This window comes from Thalia democratica, chromosome 6 (assembly GCF_965202585.1).
Source record: "Thalia democratica chromosome 6, ktThaDemo2.hap1.1, whole genome shotgun sequence".
In the NCBI taxonomy this organism is placed as follows: Eukaryota; Metazoa; Chordata; class Thaliacea; order Salpida; family Salpidae; genus Thalia; species Thalia democratica.
Window position 1 is genome coordinate 29,728,675 of NC_139170.1, and position 18,499 is coordinate 29,747,173.

Here is an 18,499-nt window from a genome sequence, read left to right on the forward strand (position 1 = left end):
TACATGATTAAAAGTATACTTATGCCCGGTGTACCTATCTTTAACTTAACCTCCTTATCAGATTTCGTTTGGCAGTATTTTGACAGGTATGGTACCAAACCAGAAATGAAAAGGAGTATCCTTCACCACGCCAACAATAACATTAGTAGCAGGAGCAAGATCTGCCAAATGTGCAGCCTTGAACAAATGGTAATTGTAGTAGGAGATAGTAAACAGTTATTAAATAAAAGACGTAATATTTCAAACAACTCTTTACACAACTTACTGTTTTTCTTCAATAACACCTTGGCACTTTCTCACTTTTTATTTTTCATTTACCTTTTACATAAACGCATACACTTTTTTAATATATGTTAAAACAATTATATATTCTAAGTAAAAATATAGTTTCAATCATTTTTTTATATCTTTATTTCACACATGTCATTTTCTATTCTCCGACTTTTTATAAACATTTTATTCTTTGACTATAATTCTTCATATTTTAATGTATTAAGTTCCAAGTTTAATTGGAAACCTGTATTCAAATCACGGATGCTTTTATGCCTGCTACGCCCAATAAAGCGGCTAGAGGTCTTTTTACTGAAGTTTTATACTTAGCATATAACCAACCACCTTGTTATTTTATGTTTTACATTTTAACTTTCATATTAAACACAAACTCGTAATTTATAACATAAATTAATTATTAAATATTTAAAACATCTGTATAAGATCTTTAATTTAGATACCAGACTGCTCCTTTCTAAAACAATAATTAGTTATTTTACTTATTATATAACATATATGTAGTTTGAGTCATGGTGGTTTTATGTATGGCGCTGTAACTTAATTATTGGTCAGGTATTTGAAAGCTTAATAACAAGTTTGATTTTTGTTCTTTGTTTTTTTAAACTAGAAAAAATTAAATTAAATTCAATCTGCTTTCTCAATGTATCTAACTTTGATTTTGTTATAATTTAGACAAAAGCATTATAAACATTCAATAAATAAAAATATACATTATACCAAGTTTCTGTGGCTTTTATTGCCTTTACTATTGTTTAATTTATTAATTTAATAATTAATGTTTCTTGCTTTACTTTTTATTCACAATAGACTTTTTTACTTTTTGTTTGTTACTTTTTTATATTAAAGTGATCTAATACTTTTTTCAAACATAAAAAATAAATTATCTAAGTTTGTAGTATAAATTAACTAGCTAGTCCCTATGTTCATATATGGGTGCACGACTATTCAAATTCGGACAATTCAAATTCCGACAATTCAAATTCTCAATAAAAATTTGAAACGGCTAAAAATAAAATAATAATGTATATTTATTTAAAATAAAGAATGCATATGTAAATCATATTAATATAAACAGGCCATTTTTTTCTTTTTGTAAAAAATTAAATATTTTTTGAGATATGGCTTTATTAAAGTAAAAAATATAGTTATTTTTAGTAATTTTAAAATGTCTTGAAATTTTTTTTGGATATTTTAAAAAAGACAAAAGTGGCTTGTAGATATTACTAAGATCTACATATACATTTTTTATTTTTTAAAAATTTATATTACTTTTAGAGATATAGTCTTTTAAATATTTTCTTAAGAATTCGAATTGTCGGAATTTGAGTTGTCCAAATTTGAATTGTCATGTAACCAGTCCCTATGTTCATATATATGGTGACATAGTATTAGATATATTTTCTCAATGATTAGTAACCAGTAAATATTTAGAATTAGTACTTCCTTCATTTTCATGTAAGTAGTTTATATTATGATTTGTTATTTTATTTTGTATTTTTACTTTAATTTATTTAATTTAGACTTAATAATTACAACTATTATATATTTTTATAACAGTCGGATTTAACATTAAGTACTTTATCTATTATTAACCATTAACCTACAAAAATCTATAGCAATTATTTTTATATTTAATGGACACATACATACACCTACCTTAGCTTCTATTCTTTTTCTTTACAGTATTTATTTTTTTACAGAACCCAGTTGAAGTGTGTTAATCCGTTAACACACAGAAACATATGTCGGTACAATAAAAAGAAGGATACTGCGTAATTTGTTATTGATATTTTATGTTTATGGTTTTTACTGTAAATTTTTATTTTGCACCTTTTATATAAATATACTTTTTATTTACAGACTCAATTTAAGTTTTAAAAAAATAAGCAAATCATAAGCACTCAGTAAATAGTAAATCATTAAGTTAAGTTATAAGTAAGTTAAGATAAATATAAAAGTAAATAATTAAAAATGTTGGTAGTAATGTAGGCAGGCACTTGATGTGTGTTAGTTACACTTTTTTTTATAACTTAAGATGGCTTAGGAAAATTTAAATTTTTCATAAAAATCTCAGGAAAGTTTTAACATTTTTTATAAATATCATGACATATTTTTTCTAGATCTATAATGAGATTTACTTGACCAAGTTTCAATATTTTGTTATTTTATGTAAAAAATCTGTTGAAGAACATGATTTTTATTGATTTTGAAATGATTAAAAAATTTTTTTTAGCTTTTTAGATAGCTCTTCACTATTCTTAAACATAACATTGTAGTTTTTATTTTAAATCTAAAATGAATGTTTATCATCATTTGTTTAGTCATGCAAGTGATTACTTTATGTGGTAAGATTAAAGTTAGTCAATTAAAATTTAAGTAAAACATTTTTTTTTTAATATAAAGTTGACTAACATAGGTTCATAAGATAATTCACAAATTTTGTTTTTAATTTTAATTGAATTAAACTTTGAACGTTGAGTCTTCGAAAACAGTATTACTTTTTAATTTAGTGATCATCTAATGCAGAAGCATACACATACAACCTTCCTTTTAATTATTTAAAATAATATTGATATCAACATATAAATTGATACTCAAAATAAGTAAAAAAAAATATTTTTAAAAATAGCTTAATATAGTTGATCTCTAATACCATCTACCAGAAAAAGTTTTTGATAATTTTAAGTACATAATATTTAAGTAGTTTGATACAGAAGCAAAAAAAAATCAAGAGTTTGAAAAAAACTCAAAAGGATTCAGGGCAGTTTTTTTTTTACTCATAGAGTGGCATCTCTGTGTACTAAAATTTATGAACAAGTTTGTCTTCTGTTCAAAATATTGTTACTTACAAATATTTTTTGTAATGATTATTATTTAAGGCCATAGGGGGTAGGCCATGTTTTTTACAAGTTGATCTTATTTTATAGAATTTTTACTAAGCTTCTAGTTGCTTTTTACCATTTTTAAAAATTCGAATTAGTTTTTGAGATATGACCGGCCAAAGTCAGGCCGCATAACAGGTTCCTTATGGGGAAGGAAAAACTAAAACGGCGAAAAAAGACTAATGCATTCAAAATCTATCTCCTCTTTCATTTTTTAAGCAATCTTCTTTAAACTTTCACAGTCTATTCTTTATACAATAACAAAAAAACGTTATTTGTGACTTTAAAAAATTTCAAGTAGAAATACTTTTTTTTTGAAAAAAAAAATTTTTTTTGATAAAAAATCACTTTTTTTTTTGTCATAAAATTTTTATTTTTTTAAATTATTAAAATTCACAAATAACGTTTTTTTCTCATAATGTAAGAAACATTTCCTAAAAATTTGAAGAAGATTGCTTGAAAAATGAAGGAGAAGATAGATTTTAAAGCCCATTTTTAAAAACTCGAGAAAAACGGCTTTAAAGTTACCCTTTATAAAGACAACCCTTTATATAACCGGTCATAAAAAAAAAGTTACTTCATATTTTTAAAATCTAAAAAAAGCATCTGAAAGATTATGAAATTTACTATAATATAAGTTTATATGTTATTTTTGGTCAAAAAATGGCTTCTACCCCCCTATGGCCTTAACCCTATGTGAATGCAGGTATAGCTCAATTTCTTAAAGTAATTTTATTATTTTTTTAATTTCACCAAAATAAATACAGTAGTTTTTTAATTGAAAATTTCAACATTAGATGCTAAAATTTTAAATAACTGGTTTTCATTAACAAGTGTTATAAGCAATACTATCAAATAATATAATAATTTGTGTATATACTATAGAGTCCCTACTTTTTAACTTGCCTTTTTGTAGATTTTAACATAATGAATCAAAACAAACTTCTCGATATTCAGCGCCAAGCAGTTCAGAACACCACAGAATTAAATGATTACATTAAAGGCCTTGACAGCTGGTGTGCTGACATTAAGAAAAAAGATCAATCATTCATGGATATGAAACCTAAAAATAAAGTTAAACATTGTTGTTATAGTAAATATATAACTTTTCTCTTTTAATAAATTTGTTTAACTAGAAGTTTAATTACTTTACAAGTTTAACCATTATAAATTTTACTAAAATAGATTTTAAAATTTAAACATTCCAACATATATTATACTTCTGTTGATATTCTATAAAAATTGATTGATTTAAAAATTAATAAACCAAACATTGTTTATTTTATTTGTTTTAATTAAAAGCTTAATTAAAATGTTGAGTAAAGTAACAAATTAGAAAAATGTTATCAAAGGTAATTTAGCAATAATGTATATTTCATGTTTATTTCATCAGTTGTACGCTAAGCAATAAAAGTAAAGTTTCAAATCTAGCTTATATAGTGAAATGTAATCAATGTAAAAGTAATAATAATAAAACAATACATAAGTACTTCCAATTACAATGCAACTAAAACATAAATAAAACATACGTAACAACTTATAAAACAATTTATGAAAACAACAAAACAGTATAATCAAAGTCTTTATGTTTACACAATTAAGGTTTTCTTAACAAAATACAAAAATCCTCAAGTTTAATTAAATCAAAAATGTGAAAACAATTTTTAATAATTTTAAATCTTTTCAAGTGATAATTACTTGCACAATCAAGATTATTTACTAGGTGTTCTGCAATAGAAGATCTTTTTGTAGCATTTACTACTCTGATAGATTTACTTTCATTATTACTCGTTTTACAAAATTCATCAATACTTTTTGGAATATGCTCCTTTATCCTTTTGCTAAATTGCCTTGAAGTCATTCCAACATAACTATCTTCACAGAAGCAGTTAAACTGGTAAACTACTATACTTTATTTTAAATTCTGATATCAGATCTTTGCTCCAGGTCTAATCATTGCTTTGGATAAGAAAATAACTTATATATTGTTAATTACCCTTTGCTTTATTATTATTACTTTTACGTTGATTACATTTTCACTATATAAGCTAGATTTAAAACTTTAACTTTGTTGTTAGTATACGACTGATGAACTAAACATGTAATATATATTGTTCTGAAGTTTGAGTCTTATTTATATTTTTTGAAATAATTTATTAAAGTGTCAAAAAGTGTTTAATTTTAACAATAATGGTTTAGAGCAATTTAAATTTTTTTGATTGGAATCTTAATTTTGTTGAAAGGTTGGAAAAAGACTTTGGTCCTTTTTACGATTGTAATCCAAGTATAAAATTGTGTTTTCTAATAAATTTTATTTTGTTTTAGAATAATTAAAAAAAAATTTTATGTAACAAACTATTAACATTACTCTTTTAATTTTACAGGGAGCAATGGTACCGCCTGTGAGAAACTCTAAGCCAACAAAACAATCAAAACCCAAAAAAGAACCCGCTAAAAGAATTAGTAGATTTGATTTTAAGGCTTGGGACAAGCTAGATGTTGTAAGTGAGTTTTTGATATTTTTTTTTAATTTTCTTACTGAGTTATAGCGTGCTTTTAATATGAAGTTTTGTTTAAGGGCATAGGGTTTAATATGCTGTTTTAGTTTTTTCCTCCCATAAGGATCCTATTGTTGCCTCCGACTTTGACTGGCTATATCTCAAAAATTATTTTGAATTTTTTAAATCTGTAAAAAGCATTTTGTAACTTAGTAAAAACTATATAAAATAAAGATCAAATTTCAAAAAAAAAAGGTGGAAAAAAAATAATTATAATTGTTTAGATTTTATAACTTTACTACAATGTTTGCCAAAAAACCTGCAATCCTTGTAAAACCTGGAGTTTGACATTTTAGGAAAAAAAACTGGAAAAACTTGGGATTTTAAACAGTATTTACATATAAAATGATAAAGCTTTGATTAGGTACAAAAAATATACTATTTAAAATGTTTTTTTTTGTACCATTTAGAATTTTACTTGTTATAAAACATATTTTGAATAGCATTGCAGTATCTTTTCAACATTTTTATACGATTTAATACAGTTTTATGCCTTTAACTTAATTTTATACTTAAAATCGAATAATAAAATTTTGGAAAAAAATTCAAAAAGTCATTGGCAACAAGTTGATATAAACTATAAAAAAAACTTGAAAGTTAGTTTAATGAAATTGTGGCAGAAGCATTGCGTGGGTATTGGATCAGTGTTCCACCAGTGCTTAAATAATAAAAACACTCGTTATAATATTATAAAAGTGTTAAAGCGTTTATTTTGGAAATATGTTTTTATTTTTTAATGATTTGTTGGGACTTTATAATCTTAATAATTTGGTTTTAAAATCATCAAATTAAGGGTTTTTAAGCACTTATAAATTTTCTTCACTCTCTGAGAAAAATACCATGCATATTGACTGGATTATGGTAAAAAATTAATTTAAAATTTTTCGTTAAAAGAGACAGGGTTGCCACACACTCAGGGAACTCAGGGAATCTCAGGGAATTTTCAAACTGTAGAAAATCTCAGGGAAACTCAGGGAATTTTGGCATTTTTCTTTTAACTCAGGGAAACTCAGGGAAGTTTTGATTTTTTCTCTAAATTTCAGGGAAGATTTTGAAAATCTCAGGGAATTTTTTTTCTAGATCTAGAATGAGGTTTAGTTAATCCAGTTTCAATATTTTGTTCAAAAGTAGTAATTTTTATTATTTAAGTGGTTATTTAGAATTTTACAAGAAATTAGTATACAAGTTAATGAATATTGTTTTTACTACTTCTTTCATGGAAGCCCATTCAAGTGGAAAAAAGCTACTTGAACTAAATAATGAGCATTTTCAAAATAAAAGTTTTCACAAAAAAGATGTAGAGTTAGGATGTGCTGCTTCTACTTTAATTCAAGATTTGCTAAATCAAGGTAAAGTTTCTAACATTTTGTTCAAGTCATTTCACAATGAATGTAAACTTTTTGTATTTGCTATAATAAAAAAAAAAAAAACAAGAATGACTGTTGGTTTGAACTTTTTTAGAAGGGCTGCTGTTTTAAATCCGGCATGTCTAATTGGAATGGGTAAAGACCGTTGTGTCAGAAACTTTACAAGGTTGGTCCAACAACTTGTCAGCATGAAGATACTAAAAGCAAAAGAGGGTGATGACATCATTAATCAATACATTGATTTGTTAAGTTCTTCTAACACTCAAATACTTTTTGAAAATTTTCTTGAAAAAAGTCACAGTTTAGACACCTTTTATTTTGACACACTTTTATTTTTGCTAAAAATGTTCCAAATAAAGCTTTTAAGTTTTTTTTACTGCATTCAGAACAGTTGCTCGGAAAGACATACAAGTCATAATGAAGTTATTATGTATGCATTTAAGTAAGTTCTTCATGTGAAATTATTATTATAGTATAATTAAATTTTGTCAATTAAAATGTCAAACAAATTAAACTTTATTCTTATATGTAGAAAGTTAACTAACAAGTTTACACAAAATTGTGCAAAAATTTAGTTTTTAATTTTTAATTGGTTTAAACCTTTTAAGATTGAGTTTTTGAAAACTGTTTTTTTTTTTCATAAATTTAATGCAGAAGCATACACATACAGATACAACCTTCCTTTTATTATTAAATACGAAAAATGAGAATGAGGTATTAATAATTTGTGTTAGAAGAGAAATTTTTTTTTTTAAGATTTGAAAAATACTCAGGGAAACTCAGGGAAATTTAAGGTTACTCAGGGAAATTTTTGGTCACTCAGGGAAGATTTTTTGGCTCAAAGAGTGGCAACCCTGAAGAGACAACTAACAATAGCTTAGAACTTGATTTGTTGTACACCATTGTTTGTTAGCTCAGGTAAGGCCATAGGGAGATCAAACATTTTTTTTTAAAATAATATTGAACCTTATTTTAAAGATTAAATTGTATACTATCAAATACCTTTTACCAAACAAAAAGTTTTTAAATAACTTTTTAGACACAGTCAGTTTACTAAAAAGTATAAGCTACAAAGGTATGGAGAACTTTTCAAAAAACTTCCTTAGAATTTTGAAAACTTAACTATTTTTCTTTTATTTTTAAGCAACAAAACAAAAGTTTCAGAAAATATTCCTTACATTATTATTGCAATAATTAAAAAAGTGTTTTATGACCAAAAGTAAAAATAACTTACTTCTAGTTTTTGAAATGAATAAAAATAATTAAAGTATGAGTTTTAATTGATTATTTTTTACATTTTTAATTTGACACAAACAAGTAACCTATTGAAATATTCAACTCGAGTATACCTCAAAAACTAATTTGAATTTTAGAAAACGGTCAAAAGCAACTTCTAACTGAGTTAAATATATTTAATATGAGACCAACTCATAACAAAAGTGCCTTACCTTCTTGTGGGATTAATAATCAGTAAGTATAATCACATTTTTTTACATAGCCTACTTGGTACATGTTTTAAATAAAGCTTAGTTAAAGAAATTAGTGTTTGTTTTTTCAATAGGTCGTTTTGCAAACATACTAAAAGATATATGTTTAAATGTAATGGAAAGTGACTTGTTAAAATCTAATTAAAGTTAGCAATTAGTTAAAGCTTGAGCAACAACAAAACTCTACAACGCAAATAACTATAAATTAACAAATTAAAACAAAATCTAAGTTAATAATAGTTTCTAAAATTAGAACTATAAAGCAGGAGACATAATATGTTTTTATTTTTGCTTACTTAATTAACAAGTCACTTTTAATGACTTTTTAATTTTATTTTTTGGTACTTTTCCGTTTATTTTAAGCACTAAAGAGCTACTTGAGCGAAACTTAGTTTGCTCAATGAACTATTAAAACAATCGAATCCGAAACGCATATTTATTTCCCTTTTTAAAAGGAAAGAATTAACTGTTTTTTTACAACCAAATATGTTGTAAAGGATTTACTGGGCATTATTTTGTGAAAAAAAAAATTAGATCAAACTTTTCAATACGTAAAATACATCTCATATGTGTTTCAGTTTATCGTAACCTAACATAAGTTAAGTCAAAGAAGTGCTAGACGAAGTAATTAACTCTAAACTTTGCTTCTATTATACACATTTTATGACTCATAATTTATTAAATCTTTATTTACAGCCTTTTTTTTTCTGAATATTTGGCTACATCACTATTTCTCATTGTGCAAAACTTTGTTATTCACATATAAGTTAAAAAGACGGGTCAGGTGGGTATTAACTTTCTTGGTTACTAGGAAATCAAACCAAGTGTTGTGCATAGTAGGATAAAACTAAATTTCTTGTTACCATAACTGGCAGTATATATATTTTTCCACTTCAACAATCAAAAAAGTTTTGTGAACTTTAATGCAGCCTGTCTTTACTTTTTTAAAGACCAAAATTACTTTAAACTCTTCATAGTTTTTATCAGCAATAGTTTTAAAAAAGCTACGAAAGTTATCTGAAGTACTTATTTATAAATATCAATTTCTCCTTTCTCTTAGTTTTTGTACAGAGTTTATCAAGTGATAAGATAAGTTGTTTGGTAACTAAAAACTTTAGAGCTTTCATTTTATTTAAAAAAAATGTTATTGTATGTAAAAAAAAAAAAGTTATTAGCCTTCAATAAGTTGCTTGCAACTAAAAAAAAGGTTATGTCCCAATCCACTTATGTTTCTGCAAGTTTCAGCTTTCCTACTATACGTGTGCTAAAGTTTAGGAAAATAATTAAGAGGCTTTCAATAAGTTCTATTAGTTATTTGACTCTCAATATACCCTTATGTTGCCGTAAAACTACTGTTGAGTTTTAAGTAAAAAATTTAGATATGTTAACAATAAAAACAGTATCAAACATTTTAAGTAAAAAAAACTTTATTTTTAAGAATATACTAAGTTATACCCAAAAAAAATCAAAAGAAATCCATATATGTTAGTAACTTTGTGTACTTTGTTCGGATTTTAAGTTTGGTGTAAAAATAGGCAATGCTTTTATGTAATTTTTAACTTAAAGAAGCAAAAGTTAGCCGCTCTTAACTAACCTAGCTTTTAAAATACTTTAAAATAGCAGATAAAAAACGCAATTTTGAAAACAAGAAATGTAGTTAAAAATCATGTGTAACAAATGGTTTGATTTTCTATTCACTAAAAAAGTCATGTCCACTTGCCAGCCCACTGGATTGTAAAAGTACTTTTAAAATACCAAGTATTTTTTATTTTTCATAAGCTTTATTTTTCTACTTGTTAACAAGTTTTATATATTTTTAATAAAATTATTTTTTACTTAAAAAAAATTTTTGTTGGTTACCTGGTTAGCACATAATTGTAATATTAGTCATTTACTATGCACAATCATAAATGTGTAGGGAAACTGAACTGGGTGACTTTTTATTTCTATTTAATCTTTTTTTAAGTTTCAGATTAAAAAAAGTTTTACAATTTTTCTTAACATGCACAAGACACAGTGATACTTAGTTCTCTAACGGATATAACAACTAAATAATTTAAATTATTGTGATCTTGTAGTAATCATGAAGAAATTTCAGCAATATCTTTAACTACCATTACTCGTATTAATTTAACTTGAAAGTTTATGTTGGAATTAAACTAAGAATTCAACTTTAAGATTATAGAAACCATGAAAGTACTTAAACATTTATTTTGTCAAATTTATGTAGTATTTTTATTGTCAACATCTTTTTTACCTTTGTACTTTTTTTCTGTGACTATTTTTTAAAGTCAATAAATAAAGGACAAAATGATGCAAGAAATAGACGAAGAGGAAGAAGAGTGCGAAATTGTTGACAAAAATAAAAAAGCCGTCAAACTTGAAAAAGATTTAATTGAACTCAGTGTTGAAGAGAAGGAAAAAGTCTGTTACTTTTTATTAAAGTTTCTGATTATTTTTTACACGTGTTTAACAAAGTATACGGTGTTTTTATCTGAAAAGCAGGTGAACAAGTTGCTTGTTGTGCATTGAACTAGTCTTGCACTGTAAACAGTTTTGTATTTTTTCAAAGTTTTCTTTTTTGAAGTTGTTATTTTTTTGCTGTCTCCAAAATATGTTTATTTTTGAAGCAATTTTCTCTAACAGCATATTGATATTTTTTTAGTTTAGAAACGGAACATAAATATTTAATTTGTTTTTTTTGGTAAATAAAACTTACTTCATAAAAAGAAACTTTTTCTTTCAGTTAGATCGTTAAAAATATTTTTAAATAATTTTCTCTTCAACGTTTTATTTGTAGGGAAACAAGCACTTCAAAGCAGGAAAATACGCAGCAGCGTTAGAAAGTTACACATTGGCAATGCAGTATGATCCTTCCAATGCTGTATTTCCCTCCAACAGGGCCATGACTTATTCTAAAATGAAAAAGTTTGTTTCTTTTAAATATATATGTATATATGTTTTTAAATTTAATGCAATGAGTTTGTTATCTTTTGAGAGATACTTCCTTAATTTATTTAGTTTTTTTATTTGATGGATTTGTAAAGTTATTGTTTTTTTACTTTTTACTATGCTTTGAAAAGTAAGATTTTTGTAAAGTTTATTAAAACAGTAGATCATAATTCTAAAAGATTTAAAAAATTATCTAGTAAATGCTTTAAACTGTTATTGCATTTTGTTCGTAGCTGCTTATTCTAACACTTCTCATTTTCAAAATGCATCTATTAAGACTCAGTACTGTTATTAATTTAAATTCTACTACATTTTGAGTTAGAATTTTATTTATAATATTAGAGTAAGTATTATGTTTTAATTCCATATATGCATAAGTTTTCAATCTGATTAAGGTAAAACTGGAGTATTAATTTGACAAAATTAAATTTTATGGTAATCTGGTTTTATTAAAAATATTAGATCGGCGATCGTTTTGCTTTGTAGTTTAGTAACATCTAAGTTTATATATTTTTATTACAGAGTTAGCAAAAACCTGATATTTGACAATTTAGGCATAGAAACCTAGAAAAACTTTGAATTTGTGAAATTTTGAAATAAACCTAGAATTTTGAATAAAAATCACTAAAAAACCTGGAATTAACTGGAACTTCAACAAATTTTACATAAAAATTATAAAACGTAGATTGGTATAAAAAACCAATCACATACAGTTTTTTTGTGTTGTTAGAATTTTATTTATAAAATCACAGTTAAAGTAATATTAGAGTATCTTTTTAATATATCTATTCTATTTACGACAGTTTTACACTCTATATTTAGTTCTAAAGAAAAAACTTAGAAAAACTTAGAAGAAGTTCAGAAAACCTGGAATTAAATTAAAATTTTTTGGCAGCGCTGTTATTAACAATACATCGTTATACTGACACAAGGTTGCCAAAAAACTTGGAAACCTGGAAAACCCTGGAATTTTAAACAATTTTTAAATGTTAAGTAGAAAATTTTTGATTTGACACTAAAAATCTACCATATAGATAAAAAAATGTCATTATGAAATTTTTATTTGTTAAAAAACACATTTATAGTAGCTTTACAATATATTTTCAATGTTTTTAACTTTAAACTAAAAATAGACCCAAAATGTGTACTTTTTAAAACCTGAAGGAAATTTTGAAAACCTGGAGAAAGTTTGTGAAAAACAAATGGCATCCCTGCTGACATTAAATAAATAAAAACTAGTTTCTTAAGCTGATAGAATGTGACTATATTCTTATTTTTTGTGATCGCCAACAAAAAATTACTTTAATTTTTTTTCTAATAACTTTTTCTCGAGTCATTTGAAGTATAAAATTTAGTTTAAGGAATTTAAGCATATCTAAAAATACCAACCTTCACTACGAATTTCAAGGCCTAATAAAAAATAACAACGTTTGAAATTAATAAGTATTCGCAACATTTCTTGCAATTTGAACTTATAACCTCTCTTATCTTTTACCTATTTTGATATACTCAGCTATCAGTTTCAAGATTCAAGGTAGGTTGAATGCTGTAAAAAATTTTTTTATATCAGTTGTATTAATTATTATTCAAGGTGGGTTGAATGCGAGGCAGACTGCACTCTCTCCTTGTCTTTAGATTCAGGTTACGTCAAATCTTACTTCAGACGAGCAATGGCGCGCGTTCAAATGGGAAAAATTTCAAGCGCCCAAAAAGGTACTGTATTTTATACATTTAACAAACATTTCACTGTTTTCAAACAGTTAACATTAATTTCACTTTTTATTTAATTTTTATTACATTAGCTTTTTAATGAAAAATTTGCATTTTAAAAGTTCAATGCTTATACCTAATAAAAATTATTTCTTTTGTTTTGTTCCAAATGTGCTGTAAAATTGTAACAAGTTAAATTTATAAACTTTTCATACAAAAATCATATAAGTAATACTTGAAAAAGGTTTTATTTAAAGAATATTTTAGATAACCTGTTAGTTATATTTAATCTCTTAATGTTTCTAAACGGTTTGTCTCAGACTTTTTGGATGTTTTGAAACTGGAACCGGAAAACAAGCAAGCCGCGTCAGAATTGAAGAAACTGAATGATTCGGTAAATATTGTTTTAAAGAAAACAACAAGTTCGTATCTATAAATACTGATAGTAAATGGTACATGCTTTTCATAAACCATTTGAATAGTATATTGTTTCCTCGAAGTTTTAGATATTATGAAATTATAATTTAAAAAGTGTTTCATAATATAAAGTCATAGATCTTTCGATTGAAGCTTGTTTTTAAAATGCTAATAGACACTCATTACAATTTTAGAACGCACAGAGTGGGAAGAGTTGTGAAAAAGTCGAACCATCCGCCAAGCTTCCACCCTTCGGTTCGGCTTGGTCGAAAGGACAAAGGATAAACGCGGTCGAACGCTCCTACCAGAGAAGATCGAAAGTTTGTTCTGATAACTTTTATGAAATACTTCAGTTTTTTTTTGTACCCGTTTTTGGTAGAGGGTTTCTTGCGAGTTGTCATTTGATACCTTAAAAATTATTCAAGGATATAGCTTTATTATTAGTGTACTAGTAGGAGTAATTATAGAATAGCTTTGAAATTTAAGTCAATTTTTGTATTATTTTTTTAGTGTAGTAGTAGGAGGCAGATTTTAAAGTAATTTTTTTGTTCAATAATATTTATTAATCTATTTGTATTTCCTAATTAAATTTTAAATAAGAAACTAAAAAACAAAGTTTTTAGATTTATAACAAATAATTACTTATGCTTTTAGTGTTGTATATATTTTTTGACATAAATAGCCTTTAATGAAACATGTTCCTATTTTTATGAATCTACACATTTTTTACAATTCAGTCTTTAAGATTTTAAAAGTATTTTTGAAAGCTGTATAAGATAATTATATACTTTAAAAAATGTTCTTTTTACATGTTTTTAAAAATTTTATAAGATAAATAAAATGTGGTTACAAAACCAGCAAATAAAATTTTCTTTAATTTTAAAACAAAACACTTAGAAAAAGGTCTTTCGTTTGTTAAGGGCGTAGGGGGTAAAAAGACTATTTCACTAAAAGTCTATCTTCTTCTCTGTTTTTCGAGATAACTAATTGAAACTTAAAGGAAATTTTCCTTGGAATATTTAGAAAATTCAGTCGGAAAGAGTTTAAAAAAAACCAAAAAATAAAATTTACATAAAAATATTTTACAAAAAAAAAACATTTTTTTTGTTTTTTTTTTTTTTGTCATAAAGTTTTAGTTTTTTTAATTTTTCGGACATAATTTTCTCAATATTCCAAGTATAGTTTTCTAAAAGTTTGAATAAGTTATCTTTAAAACCGTAGGAGAAGAAAGACTTTTTAGTGATTTCTAACTATTCGCCGTTTTGGTTTGCCTCTCCCATAAAATCCTTTTGTAGTCTCCGACTTCGAACGGCTATGTCTCAAAAGTTATTTTGAGTTTTAAAAATCTGTAAAAAGCAACTTGTAGCTTTGTTTAAATTCATTAAGATTAGTCTAAATTGTGAAAAAGTTGAAAACCCTCCCGTGCCCTTAAAACATTTTCAATTCTGCTAAAAAATATGTACTATAAGACAATTATAACAAGTTTTTGACTCATGTATGTTTAACAGGAAATAAAATTTAAATAAAATATAGTAAAATAACTTTAAATGCAAATAAGTTTAATAACATACTGTAACCTAAGACTTAATAATAATATGAATATATAAAAACATCTAAGCAAGCAAACTATCACCTATTTTTTTTTGTAGTTTACTGTAGCTAAGAGTCTGTCAAATCTTTCCTCATATTTAAATTCACCGATCTTCCTCTAAAATAAGGCAGACTACCTGCACATCTATAAGATAAACATTGAACTATAAAACTTTGCATACTTTGAACACTTTGATAAAGTATGTTTTAAATACAGTACTAATCATTTTTGTTTTTATTATTACATAACTTGGCCTTTTATTTGTAATTAAATAGAAATTATATGATTAAATTTATTTTTTCCTTTACTTTTATTTTAAGACTGAAGGTTGGCAACGCTCGTTTCTTACAAAACTAAACCTGTCTTGTATACTTTCCCTTTAACCACTATAAATATTAAACAAAGATAAATCATGAAATGTACACTTAATAATAGTTAAAGTTTAATATTAAAACCAATGCGGTATTTTTTTCTAGCGACCGCTAAGAAGAATAAAAGTACAGGAGATCGGAGTCAGCTTGGACGAAACCCGAAACATCGATACCGGTTTCTCCAGTTCCGGGGATGCCAAGGTCCGTTCCAAAGCTCCATTGATCAAGGAACTCGACGGAAGCGAAGAACCTGAACGAGCAAAAACAACTGAAAGCAGCGCTAAAACTGAACCAACGAAAACGCAAAGCTCGTTGAAAGAAGAAGCCCGTCAGAAAGTTGTCGATAAACCGAGGCAAACTGAAGTTGCGGTTCCGGAGCTGGCTAGAACTTCAGCCCAGTTCATTGCGGACTTCAACAAGCTTTCAAGGCATTCCGCTGAAAAAGCTTTCGGGTATTTGAGCAAGATAGTACCGAGTAACTTGAAAAAGCACGTGAAGAACAACTTTGACGCCACTTTTTTCGAAAACATATTGGCTGCGGTGTTACCATTCGCTAAAGAGTTAGTGTCGTTTATTTAAATTTTTAAAGATTTTTAACAAAAATATTATTTCAGATAAATATACTTTTTAAACTATTTTTTAACTGAATGTGTTTTAAACTTAAAAAAAAAATTTTTAAGTAGAAAAATGTTTTCGTAGGCTTCTCTGATTATAGATTTAAATGTTTTAACTCGGCGTTTTTTTATACAGATTAGTAAGTAATTTTTTTATGTAAACTATAACTTATTAATTCGATACTAGATCTACCGAACTCTAATCTCTTAAGGTTAAACTAACAACGGTTTAAAAAAAACCCTTTGATTAAAGAAAAAGTACTTATTTTTTATTTTATGCTTATTGACAGGAATAGCAAGTTCGTTTGTGAGTTAATGTTCGAAGCCTCGAAACTCGATCGCTTCAAACTGGTGATTCTTATGCTCGATTCGGCTAGTCAAAAAAGTAATTTTATTATATTTAGTTATTTTTTACTATAATAGCTTTTAATTAGGTGAAAAATTGATAAAGTGTTTTATTTTAAAAGATGTTTATAGAAAAAACCTAAATTTTTTTACTAGTAGATGATTTTTACAACTTATTAGTTCTATGCAATATTATTTGAAAATCAAAATTAACAGTTGCATTAGATAGTATTTTATTTAAAAACGTTTAGTTTATAAGACTACTGTGTTTAACAGACATTAAACAAATATTGGATACTATGAAAGAAAGTATAAGCGAGGAAAGATTAACGGAACTACATAAAATATATGGATTGTAAAAAGATTATGTACTTTCTTTTTCTTTATAAATTTTAAATAACTTTTTGAATATTTTTGATACAGTTCAATGTAATTTAATGAAAATTTTTAGGACAAATATTGAAAATTTTTATCAAAATTGGTTAACTTATAGTTTAATCAACTAACTATTTTTAGTTACTTCATCCTTTTGAATTTTATTTTACTTTTTTAAAGTTTTCAGTAAATACACGTTAAGCTTTTAAATTAAAAAATACTATTTTGTGAACTTTTATAAATATAGCTTATTAATTTATAACTATATTTTAAAGTTTCTGGCCTGTATTGTGAACTTTTTTGATATATTTGACTAGTTTATAAATGTATTTTTTAAGTTATAAAAGTTCTGACTTATTTTGTGTATGCCTTTTCACCGTTTGAACAAGTGTTTTCTTAAATTTTAAAACGATTATTATTTATTCTTTAAAAAATATAGAATAATAGTTATTAAATAAAAACAGTTAAAGTAGGGGTGGGCAACGTACATCTCCGGCCGGATCCAAAACTTTTGTTTAAACTAGAATCCGACCTGATCTCGATCTAAAATTAGTATCTAGTCAAATTCGTATCTATAAAGTCATTATTCGGCTAGATCCGGATCTGGTAAATAACTAGTTCGAGGTGCTCCGGCCCGCAAATGACTAATTATTTCCGGATCTGGCCCGTTGATTGAAAAACGTTGCCTACCCTAATTTAAAGTGTCGTAAATAAAAAAAAAACATTCACATATAGTTTGCGCATTTTCTGAAGCCTTGAGAAGTATTATGTTAACTATATATAGGATATGATTTAATTGGTAAATTTACTAGATTAGTTTCTGTTAGGAGCAATTTAAAAAGAGTCATAGTAGGCTTAAATCGTGCTCAAATGGAAATAGAGAAATTCATTTTTTAAAACTCGCCGATAATTATAAAACTAGAAAAATTACATGTTGTTGTAGTCCAATATTATATCAATTGATTTCCAAATTGAACAAAAATATTCTTTTAGAACAAATTTTATCACGCTTCAAGTAGTATTCGTCGAAAAAAATTATTTGTTTTTCTATTAAAATTTGTTTTATATAAATGGAGACTTACATTAGTAAATTATTATCATTTTTATTAAAAAGGCTCTAGATGTGAAGCATAAAGTTTTTATGTTTTAAAAGAATACGCTGTACTGAAATATAATAAAAAAACTGTATTGTATTTTTAAAGATTACTTGAAAGTTAAAGTTTAAGCTTTAATTATGCTTGTGTTATAATATTAGCAGAACTAAACGTGCTATAATTTAAAAAGGAAAATGTTTATTGAAAAAATATTATTAGTATTGTTTTGTCGGTGTAAAGAAATTCTTAGTTATTAAATGAGTTATATAAAATTAGTCGTACAATATTTAACAGTTACATGTTTTAATTTCAAACTTATAAACCATTCAAACATGAGTAAAGTACAATTGTACAAAGCTTAAATTTTATTTTTCAAAATAGTATGTACAACTTTAATAATTACATCAAAAAATTTACTCAAAATTAGGATGAAACAAAAGTTCTT

General features: G+C 25.6%; 1 protein-coding gene across 2 annotated transcripts; it reads left to right on the plus strand.

Annotated features, from left to right (window-relative positions):
* Nucleotides 1-4,093: 4,093 nt before the first annotated feature.
* On the plus strand, nt 4,094-17,164 carry LOC145838383 (uncharacterized). Of its 2 annotated transcripts, XM_082945963.1 has the most exons (10): nt 4,094-4,247; nt 5,558-5,674; nt 10,890-11,009; nt 11,386-11,513; nt 13,129-13,250; nt 13,568-13,641; nt 13,859-13,984; nt 15,732-16,186; nt 16,531-16,625; nt 16,862-17,164. In XM_082945963.1, the coding sequence occupies exons 1-10, from the start codon at nt 4,101-4,103 to the stop codon at nt 16,942-16,944; spliced, it is 1,467 nt and encodes a 488-aa protein (XP_082802089.1). In that variant the 5' UTR covers nt 4,094-4,100; the 3' UTR covers nt 16,945-17,164. The 2 variants fall into 2 exon arrangements, with proteins under 2 accessions (XP_082802089.1, XP_082802090.1); XM_082945964.1 differs by lacking the exon at nt 4,094-4,247 and having other exon boundaries at nt 5,561-5,678.
* The last annotated feature ends 1,335 nt before the right edge of the window (nt 17,165-18,499 follow it).